The sequence below is a fragment of the Zingiber officinale genome, chromosome 2A, assembly GCF_018446385.1.
Source record: "Zingiber officinale cultivar Zhangliang chromosome 2A, Zo_v1.1, whole genome shotgun sequence".
NCBI lineage: Eukaryota > Viridiplantae > Streptophyta > Magnoliopsida > Zingiberales > Zingiberaceae > Zingiber > Zingiber officinale.
The window spans coordinates 133893910-133915648 of NC_055988.1; the positions used below are offsets into that span (position 1 = coordinate 133893910).

General features: G+C 34.9%; 1 protein-coding gene across 4 annotated transcripts in view; it reads left to right on the forward strand.

Moving 5' to 3' along the window:
- The window catches only part of LOC122042367 (cyclin-dependent kinase E-1), a 50864-nt gene extending 29343 nt beyond the window's left edge, over positions 1-21521 (forward strand). Inside the window, exons 11-16 of one of the 4 annotated variants that reach the window (XM_042602444.1) lie at positions 251-298; positions 13270-13302; positions 13467-13584; positions 20060-20275; positions 20344-20413; positions 21252-21521. In XM_042602444.1, coding sequence (XP_042458378.1) covers positions 251-298; positions 13270-13302; positions 13467-13584; positions 20060-20275; positions 20344-20412 — 484 coding nt within the window. In that variant the 3' untranslated portion in view covers position 20413; positions 21252-21521. Of the gene's footprint in view, positions 1-250; positions 299-13269; positions 13303-13466; positions 13585-20059; positions 20276-20343; positions 20414-21198 lie in introns of all 4 variants that reach the window. The other 3 variants (XM_042602443.1, XM_042602445.1, XM_042602446.1) reach the window with 3 other exon arrangements.
- The last annotated feature ends 218 nt before the right edge of the window (positions 21522-21739 follow it).

The following is a 21739-nucleotide window of genomic DNA, read 5'->3' on the forward strand; positions in this document are numbered from 1 at the left end:
TTAAACCATATTGATAGGAATGGAGATTGACATTAATTTTTTGCCATTCTAATGATCCATACTGTTATTTTCATCATTTGATTCGAATAACAACCCAAAACATTTTCCTTTATCTGGAATATAGGATCCTTAAGTGCTTGATGTTCTTGTTTTTCTGTCAGCAATTTCGAATTGTTGTATTTTATCAGTATCCGAATCTTACTGTGATACTGCTGCATATCATAATATCTGAAACTATTCTCTTTGGCAGGTATGATCCTCGAAAGCGTATAACTGCAGCACAAGCACTTGAGCATGAGTAAGGATTTTTTTTTCTTTATGTAGGTAGATTTAAAATTTTTGTCCAATGTCATGGACCCAATATTATACAAAAACATGAGAAGAATAAAAAAATAATTGAGAAAAAAATTACAAAAAAAATCAGTTATAGAGTACTAAGCAAATGTGTCATAGATTACCCACACCAATTGACCACCCAAACCAACACTGGGAAATCTGTGGAATTGTCCCTCGTTGACCAGTGATAACTGAATGTACTGGGTGGAATAGTTTTTTGAAACAGGATACGTGCATGGATAACTGGTTGTGCCATTTCCTGTTTTATTGCCTTGCTATTCGCTGAAGACTTCAAGTGATACCTTATAATTCTTATGCTAGCTATTAAGCATCAGTCAGCCATTTTGACATGACATGTATTCAGTTTACACTTCAAATTTCATACTTCCAAATTTCAAAAATGAATAAATAAAGAAGAAGCTTAAGAATCCAATTTTACACCCTGATACATATAAAGCTCAATTAACTCAACTACGGGCTTGGTTGCCTTTTACTTGTTATAGGAACTTGGAAGTTTCATTGTACTGTACAAAGATCATTTTGTTAAAAATTAATCTTTATTTTTGATATTTTTCTAAACCTCCTTCACATTTATGGTTATGTTTAAATTACACAAAAAATCTCATTCTATTTAAAACATTGTTGAATTGGTTTGAATTTCTGTGTTTAGACTCAATGTGGTCTGATGCTTTCCGTGGACCCGCATTGGTAGGTGCACTAGGTTGCCTTTTTATTGACTACCAATGCTCCTAGTGAAATGTTTGATAAATGACAATATATTCTGAGATATTCAAAGACAGTGACATTGCTTATTTTCCAACAGTACAACAATAAAACTCCTTCCATTTTGTACTTGGACCATTCCTTGGATCATGTAATCAATTCTTTCTTCCATCGACCAGATATTTAGATCCATAGGGCTATCAAATAGCTTGGACCCTAGTATACCAGTTTCCTCTACCACATCAACACATTAATTTGTTACGGATATCAATGTCTCCCTTTTGTTGAGCAACATCTAAGCCAATAAATACTTCAAATTACCTAAATCCTTGATTTGAAAGTGTTGATGAACGTACAATTTCAACCTTTTGATTTCAGCTGAATCATCAACAATCATGATGTCATCCACATGACCAATGAAAAGGGTACATTTTAACTAAGAGGGAAAGAGAAATACTGAATGTTTCGCTTTGAGATACTTGATGATACAAAAAATTTAGCATAGAATTCAATTTACCAAATCATTCTTTATAGTGATCTTTTCAATTTCCACACAGGCACTAAACTTGGTAGGTTTCTCTGCCAGTCTATCCCTATACCTCTTCATCTCATTCATCCTAAAGGGAAAACATTTTTGGCATCCAATTGATACATAGATATAGCCGCCAATGTGAAAAAAGCTAAAGTTGACATAGCCACAAGAGAGAATATGCCCCTTTAGTTAATTTTATATATCTTTTGTGTGTACAATTTCCCTGCTAATTGAGATTTTAGTTTTGCAAATTGAGCCATTAGGGAATGATTTATAGTAAACAAGCATTTGCAACCAAACAATAGCTAGAAGGAAAAGTCATAAGTTCCCAAATACCAATAGAATATAATGTTTCTATTTTTTCTATCATAGTTCATCTTCATCTCAGATTTGATAAAGCCTTTAAGGTAATCTGAGGTATCCTAACACAATCTAAAGTAGAATATTTTGGAGAGATGCATATGAAATGTAATGAGAAAGGAGATGTGAGATATTGCATTTAGGAGTTCTTAGTTTAACATGAAGGCCAAGATCAAAGGTGTAGTTCAGGACCATGTAAGTTTGTTAGGGCAGGGTATTTGGTGAAGGAACTACATTGAGCTTAAATTGTGGTCTTCTACTGTTCATTGGAGTAGTAGTCAAGTCTCTAGTATCAATCACAAGATTGAGTAGACCATGAAGTACTTATGGAAAGCATTTCAACTATTGTGTTGGGTCTATTGAGCAAGAGAAAAGAGTGGATTCCGAGAATGTCACATCAATTTAAATAATAGCTCAATATAACTTGAAGAATAACATGATCGCCATTCTGTAGCTTAGAACACTTGACACTTGAAAACATAGGGCTTGTTTGGTTCATAAAATTTTTCTATTTTCAGTTTTCAGATTCTTGAAAATAAAAGAAAACTATTTAAAATAAAAAAGGAAAAAATATTTATGGTACCACTCTAATAAATATAAACATGCCAAACAATTGATGTTAACTATTTATTTTGCATCTCTTTGTAGCTGTTAAATTTTATTTTTTTAAAGGAAATTAAAATAAAAATTTTCCTTAAACAAATATGGTTTAAGGGATCAATTTAATATTCTTAGAGGCTAAGATATTAATAAAGCAAGTGTTATCAAATACAGGATTGGTATCATGAGGGAAGGAAATAGAAAAAGGAACTCGACCATAAGAAATGGACAGGGACGTGCTTTATAAGATGGCATGATGTGAGAACCATATCATTTCAAAATTGGAGAGAAGCCCTCATATGAAGGGCAATTTTCCTACTGTCTCAATCAAATGCCTATTGTTTCTTTACTGCAACAAAATGTGTTCCAGTGTTTGAGAATAATATGATTGATGGAAAAATTAAATAGAAAAACTGAAGGACAGCATTGTTAGAATTGTATGATTTGCAATTCCAATCATATGATTCAAATCGGATCTGCAATAGAATTGTATCTATTTGATACACATTGGTCTTCATCTGATCATGTGAAGGAACATTTTGAAGCCAAAGAATGAAAGAAGTGTGAGTATTAAATTAGCTTGGTCCATTCCATTCAAATTTCTCTTCCTCTTTTGTACAAACTTGCAGTGTCTGTCTGAAGCTCTCTACTCTTCTCATCACTGTCCATGAGTGAAGAAGGCATCCTCCATTTTTTTTTTGATAAGAAAAAATTTCATATCCTAGTTCAAGAGTACAGAAAATGGTCTATAGTGGTTACTTATGACTGACACGACATCAGATCAGAGTACACCCCTAAGACCTATATATATGTATACACACACTCTTGAATATTCTCTCAACACTTAATTGTTCACCCTCGAAGATACATTTATTTCTAACTCATCATACATAGTGTATTAACGAAGACAACGCCAAGTACTGAGCCTTTGTTAATACCATATTCCCACGGTAACATCTTTCAAATACTCTTAGAGCCCGTCTACATCTCCTATGGCATATGGAGCCGGTCTCTGACCCTCCTCCATAACTCAGCAATAGGGGGCATCCAAAAAATAGATGTTCTTGTGTTTTCAACACTTGTCGACAAAATGCACATTACTTATCCTACTCCTGCCTGTCTTTAGTGTGAAGACGGTCAGCATCCAACAAGTGGTAGCATGACTCGGTTGCAATTAAATTTTCCACACTGTTCGTCCCTAGACTATGACATCTAAAGAAATCATATGATTGTGCCACTCCACTGCCCTGTGCGAACCATCTTGCCAGTCTTTGTCTACCATCAGACGCGAGCCTCCGAAAGAATTCGGTCCCGTATTAGTAGTAACCTCTTAATCAATGGTGTATATGAAGGAGATACTTCTTAGGACCACACATCTGCACGCCTTAGATACCGATGGTGGACCCATTTGATCCAAAGAGCATCTACTTTTACCTTAATCCGCTAAAGTACTTTAGCTAGCAGAACTAAGTTCTAACTTTTTAACTCCTGTAATCCCAATCCTCCTTTAGTTTACACATATCGGGCCAAGATACCGGAGGATGCTTAGCTGTCCACATAAAGGATCTACAAATTCTATAGATATGTCTATGACCCCATAGACACTGGTAAGATGGACATCTAGAAACATTCCACTCCTTGAAGCACCGAGGAAATAAGTTGTGCCTTTCCTGCATATGATAGAGTGTGTCTTGGCCAACTGTTAAAACGCCGAACTGCTCAGCTGCAAGGGCAACCCTAAGATATCTAAACGGTATAGATCTCTTATGAAAGCCCATGATGGGATCCTCAACTCCAGCCAAGTAAATGCATGATTTCAACCCGCTATTTCCCGAAATTCATAAAGACAGGTAGATAAGGTTCTAACTAAATTTTCATCACCCTTGCTAAATAGGAGATTGTCAGCATAGTCTAGGTGGGTTAGTCCTAGGGGTGCACACTGGGGATGAAATTTGAAGGCCGAACCAACTCTGCACTGTTGAATTTGTCTCCCAAAGATTTCTATACAGATTCCAAATATATATGGTGACCATGGGTCTTCTTGCTGCAACCTCCTAGCTCAACAGAATAGCCCAAAAGTCCCTCCATTAATGGCAAGTGAGTATGAGGTAGTGATCACACATTCCATAATCCAATCTATAAACTTCCTTGCAACCCCAAAAGTGCCTACTTCAGGAAATTCCAGACCGAGTCAAATGCCTTTTGTAGGTCAATCTTCATGATGCAGCTCGGAGACAATCACTTTTGATTGTATTTTCTAAAAAGCTCCTTAGTCAAGTGGATGTTATCTATAATGAACCTGCCCTTTACAAACGCAACTTGTGACTGATGTAAGAACTTGTTCATGATATTTGCTAGACAACCTGCCAATAACTTCGATACGACTTTGTAGGCATGGGAAGACTTCGGGACTAGAAAAATCAAAGTATGGTTCCATTTCTTAAGTAACTTCCCACTGTTGAAGAATTCCAGGACTGCGTCAGAAAAATCTCTTCCAACCATGTCCCAAGCTTGCTTAAAAAACCTCGATCCATAGCCATCAGAGCCCGGGGCATGCTAGTCCGCTTTGTCAAAGAGTGCCTCCTTGATCTCCTCAGCTGTAGGAAGGCAGACATGCTGAGCCGTTTAAAGAATCTGACCAAACTTCAGGCAGGATGTTGGGAATTCAGTCCTGTCTATTCGCGTGCCAAGTTGGTTCTGAAAGTAATTAGTAAATACTCCAACAACCTCCCTAAAAGATTCAGGAAGATTGTCATCCTCACTTTCTACCACTGTGATTTCATTGCGCTTGTTATTTCTTTGTACGATCGCATGAAAAAACGAGGATATACGGTCCACCTGTTTGAAATAATCTAGCTTGGCATGCTGCATGCTGAAGTTGTGTTCAGTTGAATTTAATCGGGAAGCAGCTTGTTGAATTTCTTTGTAATTGGCAACCATAGTTCCACAAGACAGTCCAGCTTCTTGAGCTTCCTCCAATCTCAGTCGTGCTGCTGCTTGTGCCGAAATGTGTGCTGAAAGTGCATGGTATTAAGAGTTTTTAAGTCCAATTTCAGAAGTTTCAGAATCTGCACAATTCTGTACTGAGCTATTCCCTGCCCAATCTGCTGCTTGTAGGTTGTCCATTTGGTGTTAACCAGTTCCAGGAAAGTGTTGTGCTTAACCCACATATTGAAAAACTTGAATGACTTAAGGATTTGAATGTTATGGTTCAGAATAGAGACAATGCAGAGGCCGAATGATCTCACAAGTAGCCCGCGGGAGTGAAGTTAGCAAAACTTTGTAGCTCAGCCTCCAACCAATATTTATTCACTAGTGCTCGATCAAGTTTACTACACATGTTGTCGTTGGACCAGGTAAATCTGCAATCTGTATGGTTTAAATCCTCTAGATCAGCAATTGCAACAAAATCTTGGAACTCCGTAAGACTGTTTTGTGAGAGAGGGATTCCACCATGCTTGTTCTCTATTGATAGGTAAGCATTGAAATCCCCTATGACAACCCAAGGCAAAGCTATATCATCTGATAGATGCTGCAGGTGTTCCCATAACGGTTTCCTTCCCAGAGCAGTCAATCTGCCATACAGAAAGATGATAGCTATGGATCTGCATGTCACTTTACGGGTCACTTTACAATGCACAAACTGATCATGCCATTCCTGTACCTCAAGTTCAACCCTTTGTTCATCCCATATCAACAATATCCTACTCCGACCATCTGGAACATCTAGTTGTTCCATCTTGAAAATCAACTCAATTTCAATTTCTGATAACTCAGTGCTGATAGTTTAGTTTCCAGCACTCCTAACACTGCTAATTTATTAGTACAAAGGAAGTTTTCCACTCCCTTTTGCTTGAGGCCTTTATTGAGGCCTCGTATATTCCAGCTAGCATGCTTCTCGGGCTGGTTCACTTTGTATTCTCCCACTAGGTTCAGTATTATAAGGAATATCCTCTTGCAGTAACCATTTTGGTACTGTTGTATTTTCTGTTGCTATTTGTTTTCCTTTGCTCGTCATCTCTATTTGCTTGCCTGACAGTTCTGTGGCACTGACTTTTGGGATACCTCAGTTTCTGAATGGTCATTTTTTGAACCTGTGCCGATTTCTGCAACAGATCCTGAATTTGTGCCAGTGTTTACCAAACCATGTTTCTGGCCTCCTTTCCTTCTTCCATATTGCTGAACCACCCTTTTCTCAGGTATAATTTCTTTACCTTTATCCGGCCGAACTCCATCAGGCTTCAATCCTTCCCTTTGACTTGCTAATTGGCTAGCCTCCTGCTGCCCCAAACTGATATGAAGATTGTTAGGCAATGTGGTCTCTGAATTGAGCCGGAGGGTTCTTGAAACAGGTACAATTTCCTTGCCTTTATTCAGGTGAGAGCCATCTCGCTGAGACTGCAATGTTTCTCTTTAGTTATCTGTTTGGCCAACCTCCTGCGGCCCCAAATTGATTTCAGGATTGTCATGCAATGCAGCTTCTGGAATAAGGGTATTCCCATGTGGTTTGGAATTCGACAGAATTGAATTACTGCACCGAGAATCATTCTGATCATCACTCTTACAATGTTCTTGATAATGACCCATGTGCTGACATTGCAAACAGAACTTAAATTTTGATTCTAAATGAAGGGGTAGGGCTATCTCAATACCGCTAGGCAGCATGACGCGGATAACAATCAATGGTTCTTTGGTGATGTTTACTTCCACAAGCACTCGGGCAACATTAATTCACCCTCTTTGTTTCGTCACCTGGTCCGTATAGAGTGACCTGCCAAGTAACGAGGCTATTTTGCTCACAGCTTGCACCGTCCAACATTCTAGCGGGAGATTGAAAATTTGAACCCAAATCGGCAGCCGTTGGAGCTCCTCCCGCCGAAAAAAGAAACAAGTGGGAAGAGGTTTCAGGTATAGCGGCAACCTAACGCAATGTATGGACGACCACGTAACACTTTGCCACAATCCTCCGCATTCTGAAATTTAAATAGCAGCCACATGGTTTTATGTAGTTGAACTTCGTAGTTGACCCTCCACCTGTTCGCCATGCTTTTTATGCCAGCCGGGAAACATCCTACGAAACGCCCGACTAAGTAGTTTCCAATGGCATTTTCAATTGTGTCAACATCCTCCAGCTCCAGTGCAACATTGCAACATTCCCAGTTCCGGTTGAACAAAGTGTAAAGCGTTTTCGTCAGTGAAAAATCTGTTGGAAGAGAACAGATTAGTCCAACATTTTTTATTTTTGAAGCCCTCCTGATTTTGTTATTCCGCCGGGTTATCATTGGAGTCCATAGTTGGTACCCGTGCAACACTGATTAAGGTCACGAAGGTTGCACCAGAGGCTGCACCACCGGCTGTTGTGCTGCTGCCGCAATTCGCCTTCTACCCTCATGCCTGCGATTCCTTGCCTGATTCGGTAAGTGGGACATAGTTGGAATACTGATTTGATAGGTTGGCAGCCTTGGAAAGTGGTGGCCAATTAGCAAGCTTACAAATCCAGCTAGAATTACCAAATAAATATGAATCAGATTGCTTTAAAGGCGAGAATAAATCATTTCCATAGATGGCAAGGATTTGTCTCCCAAATCCAGAAGTAAATGGAGAAAACCTGCTAGCCTTCCAAATAGAGGAATTTCCTTATGCGAAAACCAGCCACAAGGATCCACTGTGTAGCCACTGATGGGTTACACAAGACACATCATCATACCTTCCACATCATCTGCCCTCCACGTCAGCCTTCTTCCATCCAGCACCAGCAGAAGTTGTCACCAGCGTCGAAAAGCTTGATTCTTTCTGAATCACCAGCCACAAGAACCCCACCCAATCTTCTTAGATGATTTCCACAACTCTTAAGAATCAACACCAAGAAATCTTTGCACATAAAATGTCCAAACTACCAAGGGGAGCCTTCTTGCCCGTGCGAGAGGATCTAATCCAGGGAACCTCCCAAATTAGAAACCGTTGAACAAGAGCACTTTTGTCAATATGAACTTTGGGATGGTTTGCCATCACCTTCTCCCTAGAGAGAAGGGAGAGTTTCTCTCTCTAAACAACACTCCATTGGCATTTAACTTAAGAAGACATCCTCCTGTCTCATGCTAGTATAGTGAAGAAGATAGCATCCACCGCTTGCACTACTACCAGTGTCTAAGACTTGCTCTCCACTGGTCATTCCTCCACTGGCCTTTTTCTTATTCCTTCACCACCAGATTGCTCTAAACATCTTCCTCTCCGTCTAGCCAGTTAGAAGACGACCAGCAACACCACACCAACATATTTTTATCTCGTCTGCATGGCCCTTGACTGGCTAACGACCCACTAGAGGTTCTCTTCCTCACTTGATTCTTCTTCTTCAATTGATAACTGTGTCTTTTCTTTGTCCGTGGCCAATGGCTATCTCTCCAACAAGCAAGGTAACCTTTCTTTGGCAAACAATATATAATTCCCAGTACACTGGTGAGTGATGGTTAATTAACTATTCTATTTCTTTGATTTAATCAAAGTATCAAACTGTATATCGGATAGTGGTATTATACTAATATACCCAATTCACTATTCTGTTTTTCTATTAGTTGTTAGTGTTAGTTTTATGCTACTATATGCTCCCAAAAAGAAAGTAAAGATAACTGATATTACGTGGGAATGATGTAAGGAACTTGGTGAAGGAAATAAAATGAGATTGGAGTGCAATTGCTGCAGAAATAAATATTGGTGCAGTGTTATTAGAATGAAGAATCATCTAGCTGGAACTAGAAATGAAGTTACACCTCATTCACAGTTTCTGGAGATGTCAAAAAATTAGTTTTTGAAGATATTTAGTGGCTTGAAAGATGATATGACAGAATGTTTAAGTGAAAAAATGTGTTAGTGTCGGTATTAAGCGAGCAGGAAGAGGAATGAAAGCTTTTGTACTAAAAGGAGTTAAACTTGGTAAAAAGCAAATTACAATGAATATGAATGTGAAAATAAGTAAACTTGAAGATTACGGTAATGTTAAAGATTCATATAAAAAAATTCAATTGCTTGATGAATTGATACATTGATTGGTGAGAAAATGTTATCCAGGTCATGACTGATAGTACTTTTTATCATGTAGCAGCAAGAAGATTGTTGGAAGAGAAGAAAAAAAATTGGTTTCCTTGACTTGTACATTGTTTAGATCTTATTCACTATTTCAAAAGCAAAGCATATCACTGTCTTTATTTATCATTACATAATAGTACTTGTACTAAAAATTTAGGTAGGTGATTTGCTGTGATAAGATTTTCCATATTATATCACATTAAAGAGTATGCTAGAAAAAAAGACTCTTAGGTCAATATTTGTATCCGAGGAATGGGCTAACATTTCTTTTGCAAGAGATTTTAAACAAAGACTGTGTAAGATATTGTGTTATGGGATCAAAGATTTTGGAAATCGATGTAGTTCTACTTGAAACATGTGATGCAAAACCGACTATGAGATGTATCAATGAGGCAATAGATAGAGCCAAAGGCTGAACTTTAAAACTTTAATTCTCTGTTTATCCCAGCAGATGGATAGAGGAGAGATGGATGATCTCTGGGGAAATATAATTCACCGTGGAAAAGAAAATAAAATAATTTCCTAGGAAGGAAATGAGGAGGGGGGCCTGTTGTGAGCTTGCAACTACTGTGTGGCTTCAAGTTGAAGCCAGGCCATCACCACAAATTGTGGTCCCTTAGCTACAGCTAGCTTGCAGCCACCAGCTTGTGGCTAGGCCGTGATTGCGAGCTCACTGTTGTGCTTGCGACAAACAATGGTAGACCGTCGGAAAAGAGAAACTGTTAGCTCGGGAAGAAAGAAAATGTGTTCCTTCTAGGTTCGGGTGGATGAAAAAAATGAGCAAAATTGATCTGGGAAAAAATTGTAAGTCCATCCTATTTCTCATTTTATGCCAGTTTAATGAAGAAACTATCTTAACTTTCATGTAATCCATCCTTTTTCCTATTTTGTTCTTCAGGGTAAACAGGGCATAAAGAAATTGAAGCTCGTTATCGACATGCTTAGAAACTCAATGATACTCGATTAAATTTATAGCTTTATAAACTTACTGCTTTAATATTAATTATAGTTTTATTATTTAATTTTATTACACGACACATTTATAATGTAACAAATTGTCATTTTGATGCTTTCAAATTTTTAGGTCCCATTGTTATTAAAATTTCAATCTAGATGTGGAAGTAAAAGTTGGTTTGAATACTTTTTTTCTCCTTAACTTCGTAGTTAAAATAAGACCTGATGTTTCTTAAGAAAAGCTATATAGCTTTATGATGGGAAAGCTATGATTAAGAATGTCTAAGACATTTTCATTTTAAGCCTAACTTGTAGTGGTAAGTTATGCTAGAGAAATTGGAGGACACTCGAACATATGTACTCTAAAAGAAGAAATCATTTGTAGTAGTAAAAATATCCTTGTTTATACCCAACTAAAATCTTCAACTTGAATTGAGGCAAGAAAACTTGACAAGAGAAAGGGGATTTGTATGGTCCAATATATCTATCAGATATGGAGTTTGATGATAAATATATTACAGAAGCTGAGGACCCTTGTTTACCGGATGATCATTTATAGATGGATGTCTAAGAATGTTTTAATATTGAAGATGGGGCATTTGTGAAAAGGAAAAAGAGGGAAATGTATAATAATGAATTTCCAGATATTTATATTCATGATAACTAAGAAGTATGTGTCAAAGAAACTCCTGAATTGAGAATGTAGGTTTATGACCTAGAGCCATGTGTCAAAGAAGCAGTAGAAGTATCTCCATAACTAAGGATGTCACGAAATGCGATGGTGCAATTTAGGAGGGTTACCACTGAAGTAAACATTTATACTCCACGTGTGTATAACAAATGTGTCTTTTACTGGCAGACTTACTACCCATCTTGAGGAGTTGTAGGATGAAGTGCTACACAATTGTTGAGGAAATTGTCATTTTAACTATTGATGGATTTATTGCCTTACTGGAGAAAAATCACTACAATAAGGGGTTGGTTCCCAGTTCTCATCGGAAGATGCTGATGTAGATGCAAAAAAGGTGAACTCTGTGGCAACAAGAGATCACAACAGAAGGGATGAACTGCAGGCAAAGGAGACAACAGTAGAAGGTGAAGGATGAAACATGGTCAGCACTGCCTTCAGTGATGGTGAATTGGTAGTGGCTACCAACTCAATACTCAATTGTGTTTGTGAAATGTTAATCCATTAGGTGTTGAGATTGGAAGCCCAGGTATGTTTGCTTGGGACAAAGATAATACTAGTGTTCTCTGCTGGTGAAGTCATATGCTTAGCGATGTGCAAATCTGTGAAGCTATTCATCAACTGCTTTTGATGAGCTGTTTGATCTGTGTGCTTCACATGGAACTTGGTTGGAGGATTCCCTGGTTGATTGTTGGATAACACCTAGAATTGCACCACGGGAAGGTTTTCAATAAATTGAGAAAGGTTGTGTTATGGTGTGATGTCTATGTTACTGGTTGAGAACCTTGTTCCCTAGGTATCACATGAGCTGGTGTGGCAAGGCATAGATCCGAGGGAGGCACAAGTGAAGCATATTGGACAACAATGCCAAAGGAATTATTCACTGATGGCAGTAGCATCATGAGGAATTATGGGACAAGGAAAACAATGTTGGAGAAGACCTAGAGTGCACCAGGGTAAGGTCTTTAATCAATCAAGGAAGGTTGTGCTATGGTATGATGTCTAAGCTACTGGTCGAGAGCCCTTGTTTCTAGGTATTACATGAGCTGATGTGGCAATCCATAAATCTGAGGGAGGCACAAGTCAAGCAAATTGGACAACAATGCCAAAGGAGTTGCACCATGAGGAATTACGGGACAAGGAAACAACAATGTTGGTAGATTGCAAAGATGAGCTGGTTAGCATGCACTAGAAATACATTTCAACTCTGACATGTTGATTTGTGGAAAATTAACTACGGAAGTATCAGAACTAGGGTTAAGCTCCTTACGTGGTCTTATATCTCTATGTATTATGTTCATTTTACATAAACATTCTAGTAAATAAGCCCCTAGCTGTTCAAAACCAAGTCTCTAACAATTTCAATATAAATGGGAAGAAGAGGAGACTTGCTGCTTTGGTTCATAACAGTGGTATAGAATCTTCTATGTTAATTGTCATTGCCTAATTGGAAGTGGAAAGTTCATAAACTTGTTAGACTCATGGATAGACTATATGAAGTCAGCACAATGTTTGCAATGAATTTTTTTATTGTCAAGTTGTCAACATAAGCCTCCATGATTCATAGGTAGTCCCTTCCACTGGTCTACCATATCTTACCATTAAGCTTTTACTAGTGCAATAACTTAATTGGGTTTGCATAGCATACTAATTGGTACTTATCAAATAACATTTCTTTGAAAATTCAAATGATAATCCACATTCAACATGCAATTCATCAACTTTTCACATTTCTATAGCTAAAATTATGCAAAATGAGTTTTCATTGCACTGATATTTTGCTCATGTCCTGTAGGATTAAAGAATCAGGCTGAGTAAAACTTTCTATATCTTTATCAATTATTATTTCATATTGCATCAAGTTCTCTTTAAATTTTTCTAGATATGATTGAGGTTTTGAATGTGTGTTATTTTATATTTGTGTGTTGATTTTGTTTAACAGTTTTATCGCTTGTTTATGTTAGAAAATTATTGGCTTGCTTTCTCATTCCAGGTACTTCCGCATGGATCCTCTGCCAGGACGGAAGTAAGTTTCTATTATATATATATTAAACTGTATCATATCACGTCCTGTAATATTCACTTAGCAATTAAGCTTAATTTGTTCTTTGGAATATTTTATTATTGCTAGTTTTACTGTATGCCACTTTTTCACATTTAAATCATGATTAAAAAATATTACTTCTTCAGTGCTTTAGTGCCATCTCAGCCAGGAGAAAAAACTGTTAATTACCCTGCTCGTCCTGTCGATCAGACTGCAGATTTTGAGGGAACAGTTCCTGTCCAACCTTCTCAGCCGGTACCAAAAGTAGATACTGGATTTATGAAAGTTCTATTTTATTGATGGCATCTCTTCATTGATTTCAAGCTTTGTGCATCATATGCCATGTGAAATATGACAAGTTACCTTTCAGCGCTATAATTTCACAAGGATGTACATACATAATTGCCTCTGTTTTGGCTTGCTTTCAAGTCGGTACTAGTGCAAAACATAAATGTTGAATATTAATTTATTAATTATTCTTGGCTTCCAGGTTGAACTTGGTACTTTGTTTAATTCTAATACACTACTCTGACCCACCTAACCAAATACTGACCTAGCTTCCTGTTAGTTCAATTGATGTTTCATGATAATTGAACTTGGAATATGTTATTTAAATAATGAAGTTAATTCAGAGAATTACCAGTGTTTTTCCCTTTTAAATGTTCAATGTTTCTCAGTTATATCACAAGCTGCTATAATTTCATATATTCTGATTTGATCATAGTGCATAGGAATTGCACAAAAAATTCTATGATTACTATCGCTGAGAACATAGACAAGGGTGTAATATGTGTGATTTGCAATGAAGCTGATAATAAAGGTGTTACCTCACTAAGTAATTAACTAGGTAAGTTTCATGATCTTGTACATCACCATCATCGTCATCAAACTGTCCTACCTAACTATTTGGAATGGTACAATTATTTTTCCATTCAGATCTATGCAAAACATATATGTAAAAAGTAGTAATACTTAACTAGATATTTTTATTACATGGACTAATGTGTTATTTATTCTCTCTTACCCTTACACTTTTCTCTTGATTCAACTCTTTTAATTATATTGGTAATCCTTGAATATCATACTACCTTAATCTATTTTCTTTCGTGCTCACTTACACAATACACAATACCTTAATTTATCTATATTGAACAAGAAAGTAATATTGATGAAAATACCATTAACAAGATTACTAATACGCAATTGAAATAGAGAAAGCTTAATAGAGTCTTGTGTGATTGTCTCGTACCTTAAAGCTATAATGAAGATTTTATAACACTCTAATAGGACTTATGGTACAATTATGAATCAAAGGTTTGAGTTAGTGAACAAAATGTAAAAGATGAAAAAAAAAAGATTTATAAAGTTACTAAAAAGGATACAAGTATAATTAGGTGTAGGACTAATTTTAGGTATAGGAACACACTACTTATCATTAGTATTCTCTCGTCTCTTCTGTTGCTTGTGTTGGTGTTGGTACTGAGTTTTGTACCGCCAACACTTCAACATGGGACATGATAAATTTAGTTACTTTTTATTATCTTTTGTAGTTTGTTTCATGAAATTCTAATTTAATTGATTATGTGAATTTTATTTCCAAAAGCAAACAAATATTGTTAAAGAAAGTAAACTTTATATGAATTCATCTCAGTATCCATCGCAGTAAGAACTAGTAAGATCATTTTTAACTCAACTATCTAATTAGTATAGCTTTATTAATTGTACAAATTTAAGTGGAATAAAATTAAATGGCTAAAACTCATCTTAATTTTACTATGCATGCTTTTGACACATTGAACAGCATGTCAACTATCAGCATGATATAGTATAATAAAACTTATATTTATTTGACTATCCAATTACTATATTTTTTATTATTAGAAGTTGTACTATTTTATAAATTATTGCTCTAAAATTTTAATTCAAATGACTTTAAACTTGCAATAAGCTTATTAATGATGAGAACTATAGGGATTAAAACTTATTTGCATAGTTTAAAATCTCATATTTCGTTTCACTCGTGGACCAACATGCCTTTGTGTCGGCGTGCCTCAAGGCTCAGCGATGCATCCGGAGACTTTGCGTCGGCCTAACATGTCCAGATGTGTTGCCCGACAACGCATTCAGACGCTGATGACGCATCGTGACGCAAAACAGGTGGGCAGAGGGGAAAGGTTTTAACTTAGGTTTATTTAAATAACTTAGGTTAATATTTTAATTAGCTCCTAGCTATGATTGAGACAATTTAGATAGACTTAATTATTACATAATAAAATTATCTCATTAATTTAATATATATATTTTAAATATTTAGATTAAATTTTTTATTTTTAGTTAATTTATTTTATATTTAAAAAATACCAAAATTATGTTGGCACGACACGATATAGTATCGAAATTGTATCGTTCCAATCCGGGACCGAAACCTCGATATAGGTCAAGATTTTAAATCTTGCTTATTCAAATTCATTTTATTATTTTTAAGAGTGTGCAACAAACATGACATCAAAACAACACCATTTAGTCAACTCGTGTCTAAATCTCTTATTGGAATTTTATATTTGTTCATATTAATTATTTCATCAATTTTTTTTTACTAAATTTAAATTTTATTTAATTAGATTTCGTTCTACTTATAATACTTTTAAAGTTTTTCTCCCCAATTTGATCTTCAATTTTAATCTAATTATATTTATCAATTAACATAATATCATTTGCAAATAACACGCAATAATAAGATTTATTGATAATATAATTTCTAATTGCATATTGTATAAATATAAAAGAAAAGAAAATGAATTATTTTTTTTTAAAACCCACAACAATAGTTGTTTATGGAACCTTTGGATTTCTTTGAATAAAAAAATCATATGCAAATCTTTCTTTTCATCATATTATTTCATTTCTTGTCTAATTTAATAAATAACATAAATGGTTGATCATAGACATGAAATAACTTTCCATGGTTCTATGGTTTGCCATCAATTTAATTCTTCTATAATTAGAACATTGTACATCACCTTTATTCTCATAGATAGATGCTAAAATACTTTCCATCTCTTTTTAGGAATCACTTTGAGCCTGAATAACCTAATAATCAAATTACACTTTGATCGCTTGAACTCTTCCTACTGGAATTATATCTAGACTTACACTTTTACTCACCTTCATTTTCTTTTAAAACATATTTAACCTCACTTGATCTAATATTACAGATAAATCTATGTTTCCTATATTTACCATAATTTTCATTCTTTTGAACCAAATTAATTGTAGATTGCCATTAAATAGTTCATAAAAGAATTTTTTCCTTAATTGCATTATCATCAATTAGAGTTTTTGTTTTTTCGTCTTTTATGGATCAAACAATATTTGAGCCTCTAAATTTTCTTCCTCGAATTCGATATTTAGTCCTTTCGCTATCATGGAACTTATTGCATGCCTTAAAGTGTGCGATGCTTTTAACTTTTTTACCTCAATTATAGTTCATTACTATTTAAATCATCTTCATTTCTATAATTTTGATAATCTATAAGCTTTACTTCTTATAGTCTTTAAACTCTTCTTATATTTCTTACACCTACCTTTATACTTTGTAAAATTTGTTGTCGCTATGTTCTTAATTTTATTTGCCATCTAGTTCACATAACATTAATATTAGTAACTCTTCATTCCAAACTTTTTCTTTAATCATTCTATCTTTGAAAAGTCTTATTTTGTTGTCTTTAAAGTTTTTCCATTTAATTCATCTCAAATAAAATTTCCTTTTATTACATTTTCTATGACTCGTATTTAATGCCATTAGCTGGTATTGGTTTATTAAGGTATTCACCAAGTATTTTCTTACTATTTCTACACATAATTTTATCTACCTTCATAGTAACTGAAAACATCTATCTGACTATGATTGCTGTTACTTTTTAAGCAAATTAAATGTTCATTTCTCTTCTAAAGAGTGTACAATCATAAGTTCATTCGATGCAACAAAAACCAAAATTGTACTACTCCATTATTTCTTTTTCTCAATGCAAAACCTCTACGTTCCCCTTTATACTTCTTATAGATGCAAAACCTCTATGTTCCCCTTTATACTTCTTATAGGATCACCCCCCAATGTCCATTTAAATCTCCTATTCTAAGTTTGTCAATTGTTTTGTAGGACACCATGAATAATGTTATCTATTTATCCCCCAAAATTTTTTATGATCTGATCATTCAATCTTACTTGTGGAGCAGATTGTTTAATATATTATTTCCTAAAATAAACTTTAGCACAATAATACTATCTCTACATATTTTCACTATGATGGGAAGATCAAAAGGAGACATGTGGAATATAATACTAATAACATATGTTCATATTTTTCTAAAATCAACTTTAGCACAATTATTCTATTTAGATCTTTCAACTTTGATGACCTTGTCTTTGTATGGTCATTTTCCTATAATGGAAGGATCAAAGGAAAAAAGTAAGGGAAAAGCTTCTCTTGCTCTAATTCTTGCCATTTCCTTGGGCAGGAATGGACAGATGGAAGTAAGAGACTAAGGATTCCCCAACTCCTTTACATAATGCCTTCACTCATATCAAGCGGAGACAAGTATTAACATGCTTGATTCATTCGAATCACAAATTAGGAGAATATTTCCTTATCCATTACCACAACATTGTGAGAGTGATTCATATTCTGCATCATATCTAGATGCTAGGTGATGGGTCACTTTTTTGGGTGCCCGCTTAACTCACCCTTTGGATATTGAGGTACCTCTTAAATCCACTTATAGGTGACTAATTAGCCTTATTAAGGATGAATTAAGATTTTTGTTTATACATTTGGACAAATATTAACTTTGTCTATCAGCCTTTCTCATCCAAACTTTGTTGGTATTGGTGGTTCTCATGATTTGTATCTTAGTTGAATACGTGCTTAAATTCTAACATATGAAGTTATGTGTAATTAGTTAGCTAGAGCAAATATTTAGCTAAACAAATATATGATCAATAACATGGTTACATGTTGGATTAAACAGTTTTAGAAGTATATTAATGGGCATGATCATATTGGCTTGTGTAATCCATGGTTTAAATTTTTTAACATTTTATTCAATGTCAATCAGTGGCCCTGTGCGTCAAAATCAAAAACAGATTGCACATGACAAAGCTACATGTTAATCTTGTACTAAGTGTGCCACCTCTATTTACTGTTTCGGTAAGAGCAATATAAACTTTGGTTTTGGTCCGAGACAAATGTAAACCTTATGAACACAAGCCATTTGAAATTGAAATTAAGCATTAATGACCTCATTCCCATCTAATTTCCTTTAGCAATCCATTCTGTTTCCATCCATGAACAACGTTATCCTTATGAACATAAATAATTTAAAATTGAAATTAAGTATTAATGACCTGATTCCCATCAACTCTTCCCTCTAATTTTTTATAAAACACAATCATAATATAACAATCTCTATTCTGTTTTCATCAAACAAACAACTTTATTCTTTTTTTTTCTTTGATGAACATTTAGTGTTTTTAATTTGAACAAATTAACTTATATTTAATTTTAAATATTTAAATATTGATTCATTGAATTTTCACAGTCATGTATTTATTTTTTATTTTTATTTGATTTAATTCCTTTATAAATGTTTATATTATTTTACTAGGAGCAACTTTATTGTATTTCTTTAATAAGCAATCACATAATTGGTTAAAACTTAAAAAATAAGTGTATCAATACATTTTGAAAATTTTAAATATTTAAGTTTTGATTCATTAAATTTTAACATTAACTTTTATTTTATTATTATTTATTTGATTTAATTCCTCTATAAATGTTTGTATCATTTATCTAGAAACAACTTTATTATATTTCTTAATAAGAAATCACATAATTTGTACAAAATTAATTCCCATAAAATGTGTATCAGAATATCTAATTACATTTTTTTTCACCTTCCTAAACTATTTATCAGCCATTGATTAACCTCTCAAATATTTCCTTTCTTCATGAAAGAATATATGTTTTTTCATGGGTTCTTCCATTAATTAGCTATTGATGTTGACAAATGTAATCTTCATCACTCTTTTATTTTGTCAAACTAATTCCTTTATAATCTTCCATAATCTCATGAGTTATGAATCTCATAATTATCAAATCTTTCACTATTCTCTTTGAAATTAATTTGGATCCATATTTTATACTCATGCTTGTTCCAATTCTAATTAGTCTAGTCAAACTTCCAGTTGACTTCAGCTAATGTCTATTACTAGACACATGGATTAACCAATTCAAATATCAAATTTCGTAGGAGTAATGTTTATCATGAGGATGGGAAATTCTAGTGTTGATCCTGCTCAGTGTTGCAAGTGTTTATACTCCTTTCCAATGCAAGACACTCGTTCTAGTAGACACAATTACTAAAACATTAGTAAAGATTTTCTAATCAAATTAAACTAAATTGAAGTGTTTATTTTACTTTTTGGTTTCTAGATTTTTAGAGTTGTATGAAACTGTCGTATTCTTGTTTTACCTTTGTTGGTTCCATATCACTATCAAAGTTTCAAATTGTTCTCTGTAGTTTGTATCTTCTTCATGTATAAACTATTCTTGAACTTATTCCTTGATATATGGACCATGCTGTGGATCTATAGCCAGATATCAATTGTCTTAAAAAATTCCAATCAAGTAAATATTCATGTAATTTACTTTGGTAAAATATTTAAATGTTTCTTTTTTAGGTGTCTTCTGCAAATGCTGCTTCCGGAAATGTTGCAGCATCTGTTGGTCCTTCGAGATCCATGCCTCGGCCTATACATATGGTTGGGATGCAAAGGATGCCAAACGCAAACATGACATCTTTCAACGTTGCATCCCAAGCTGGCATCGCTCCTCCAAATTCTGGTGGTCTTCCTTTGCAAAGAGGTGGAGCTGGTGCTCATGGCCATCAGCAACAGGTAATCTTTAGCAACTTTCCTTTTTTTCCCCTCTGATTTGGTTGTTAATATTTGTCTACTAAAAGCAGTTGAGACGAAAAGATCCAGGAATGGGAATGCAGAATCCTAATTATCCTCAACAGAAAAGGCGTTTTTGAGGTAATTGCTTATGAGTTTCTAGTATCATAGGATTCCACAGGAGCAGGGGGAGTCTTCTCTAATCTCAAAGTTATAAGTAAAAACTCATGCTAGTTGGATTCCACAGGAGCAGTGGGAGTCATCTCTAATCTCAAAGTTTTAAGTAGACTCATGCTAGTTCAAACTCTACTTTTCTCATTAGCAAGAAAAATATTCTAGGATTTATAATTTTGTGGTGTAAATCAGCCTGTGCCTTGTGGCGTTCAACTGGCTCTTTGATTGTCCCCTGTTTGCCACTTGTGAAATGTGTTGATCAAGTTTTTCCACGGAGGGTTAATCTCATCCAAGTGTCCAGTCTGTTTTGGCTGGTATCCTTTTCTGTAGGACAACTGGGATTATGCGACTGCACTTTACCAATTTGCAAAAGTGACCTTAGTTGGATCGTCCAGCGCCGCAGTGGGGCCCTATATGAGGATTTTGGCTTTGGTTAGGGGAGAGTTTTACGATGACTCATGCAAGTATCTGAATGGATAGGCATAACGCTTCATTTGGGTTTTAGTAGGCTTGGTTTACCAGAGTAGAAAACTAGGAGAAGGTGATGAGAAGGAAAGCAATACAAGATGCATGTAAATGATTTAGTGAGAGCCAGTTGACCAATTTTCAATTGTTTAATGATTTAGCGCCGGAACATGAGCCCCAATACATGCTTAATTCTCACGGAATTGTGGAAAAAACAGCAATTGCTGCTTTATTATTTGCGACACTGTTGTCAACTATTTTTGATTGAAGATTTTCGTTTTGAATAGATAAATGCAGATTTTTTAATCTGAAGATTTCTCAAGACAAGAATTGACTGCAGCATCATTACAGAAGATAACGGAAGAAAGAAGCTGTTTCTATGATTTCTGAACCAATATCATCATCCAACAATGAAAAAGGAATGCAAAAAAAAGAAACCATTATGTAAACTGGCTTTCTCATGGGAGGCAACAGCACTCTGTGACAGAATAGTAAAATCGTTTAATCAACTTTAATTTGTTCTGGGATAATTTCCATTTCCTACTGGAATAAACATTTTCTCATGACCGCTGGCGTAGCCAGATTCATATGGAATGGCCTTTTCCTGTAACATTGTGTTGGAATTATATGATGGCTTCTTTCATTACAGTATCTACGTGCGAAAGCTTAGGAATATTTTGATTGATTATTAATAATTTAAATAATTTGATAATTATATTTTAATGAAAATTTTTATCCCACATATAAATTTATGAGCAATGATATATTTAAGGAAAAAAATCTTAAGGTAAAGTTGATACATAAATTCATAATCCATCATTTTATTTT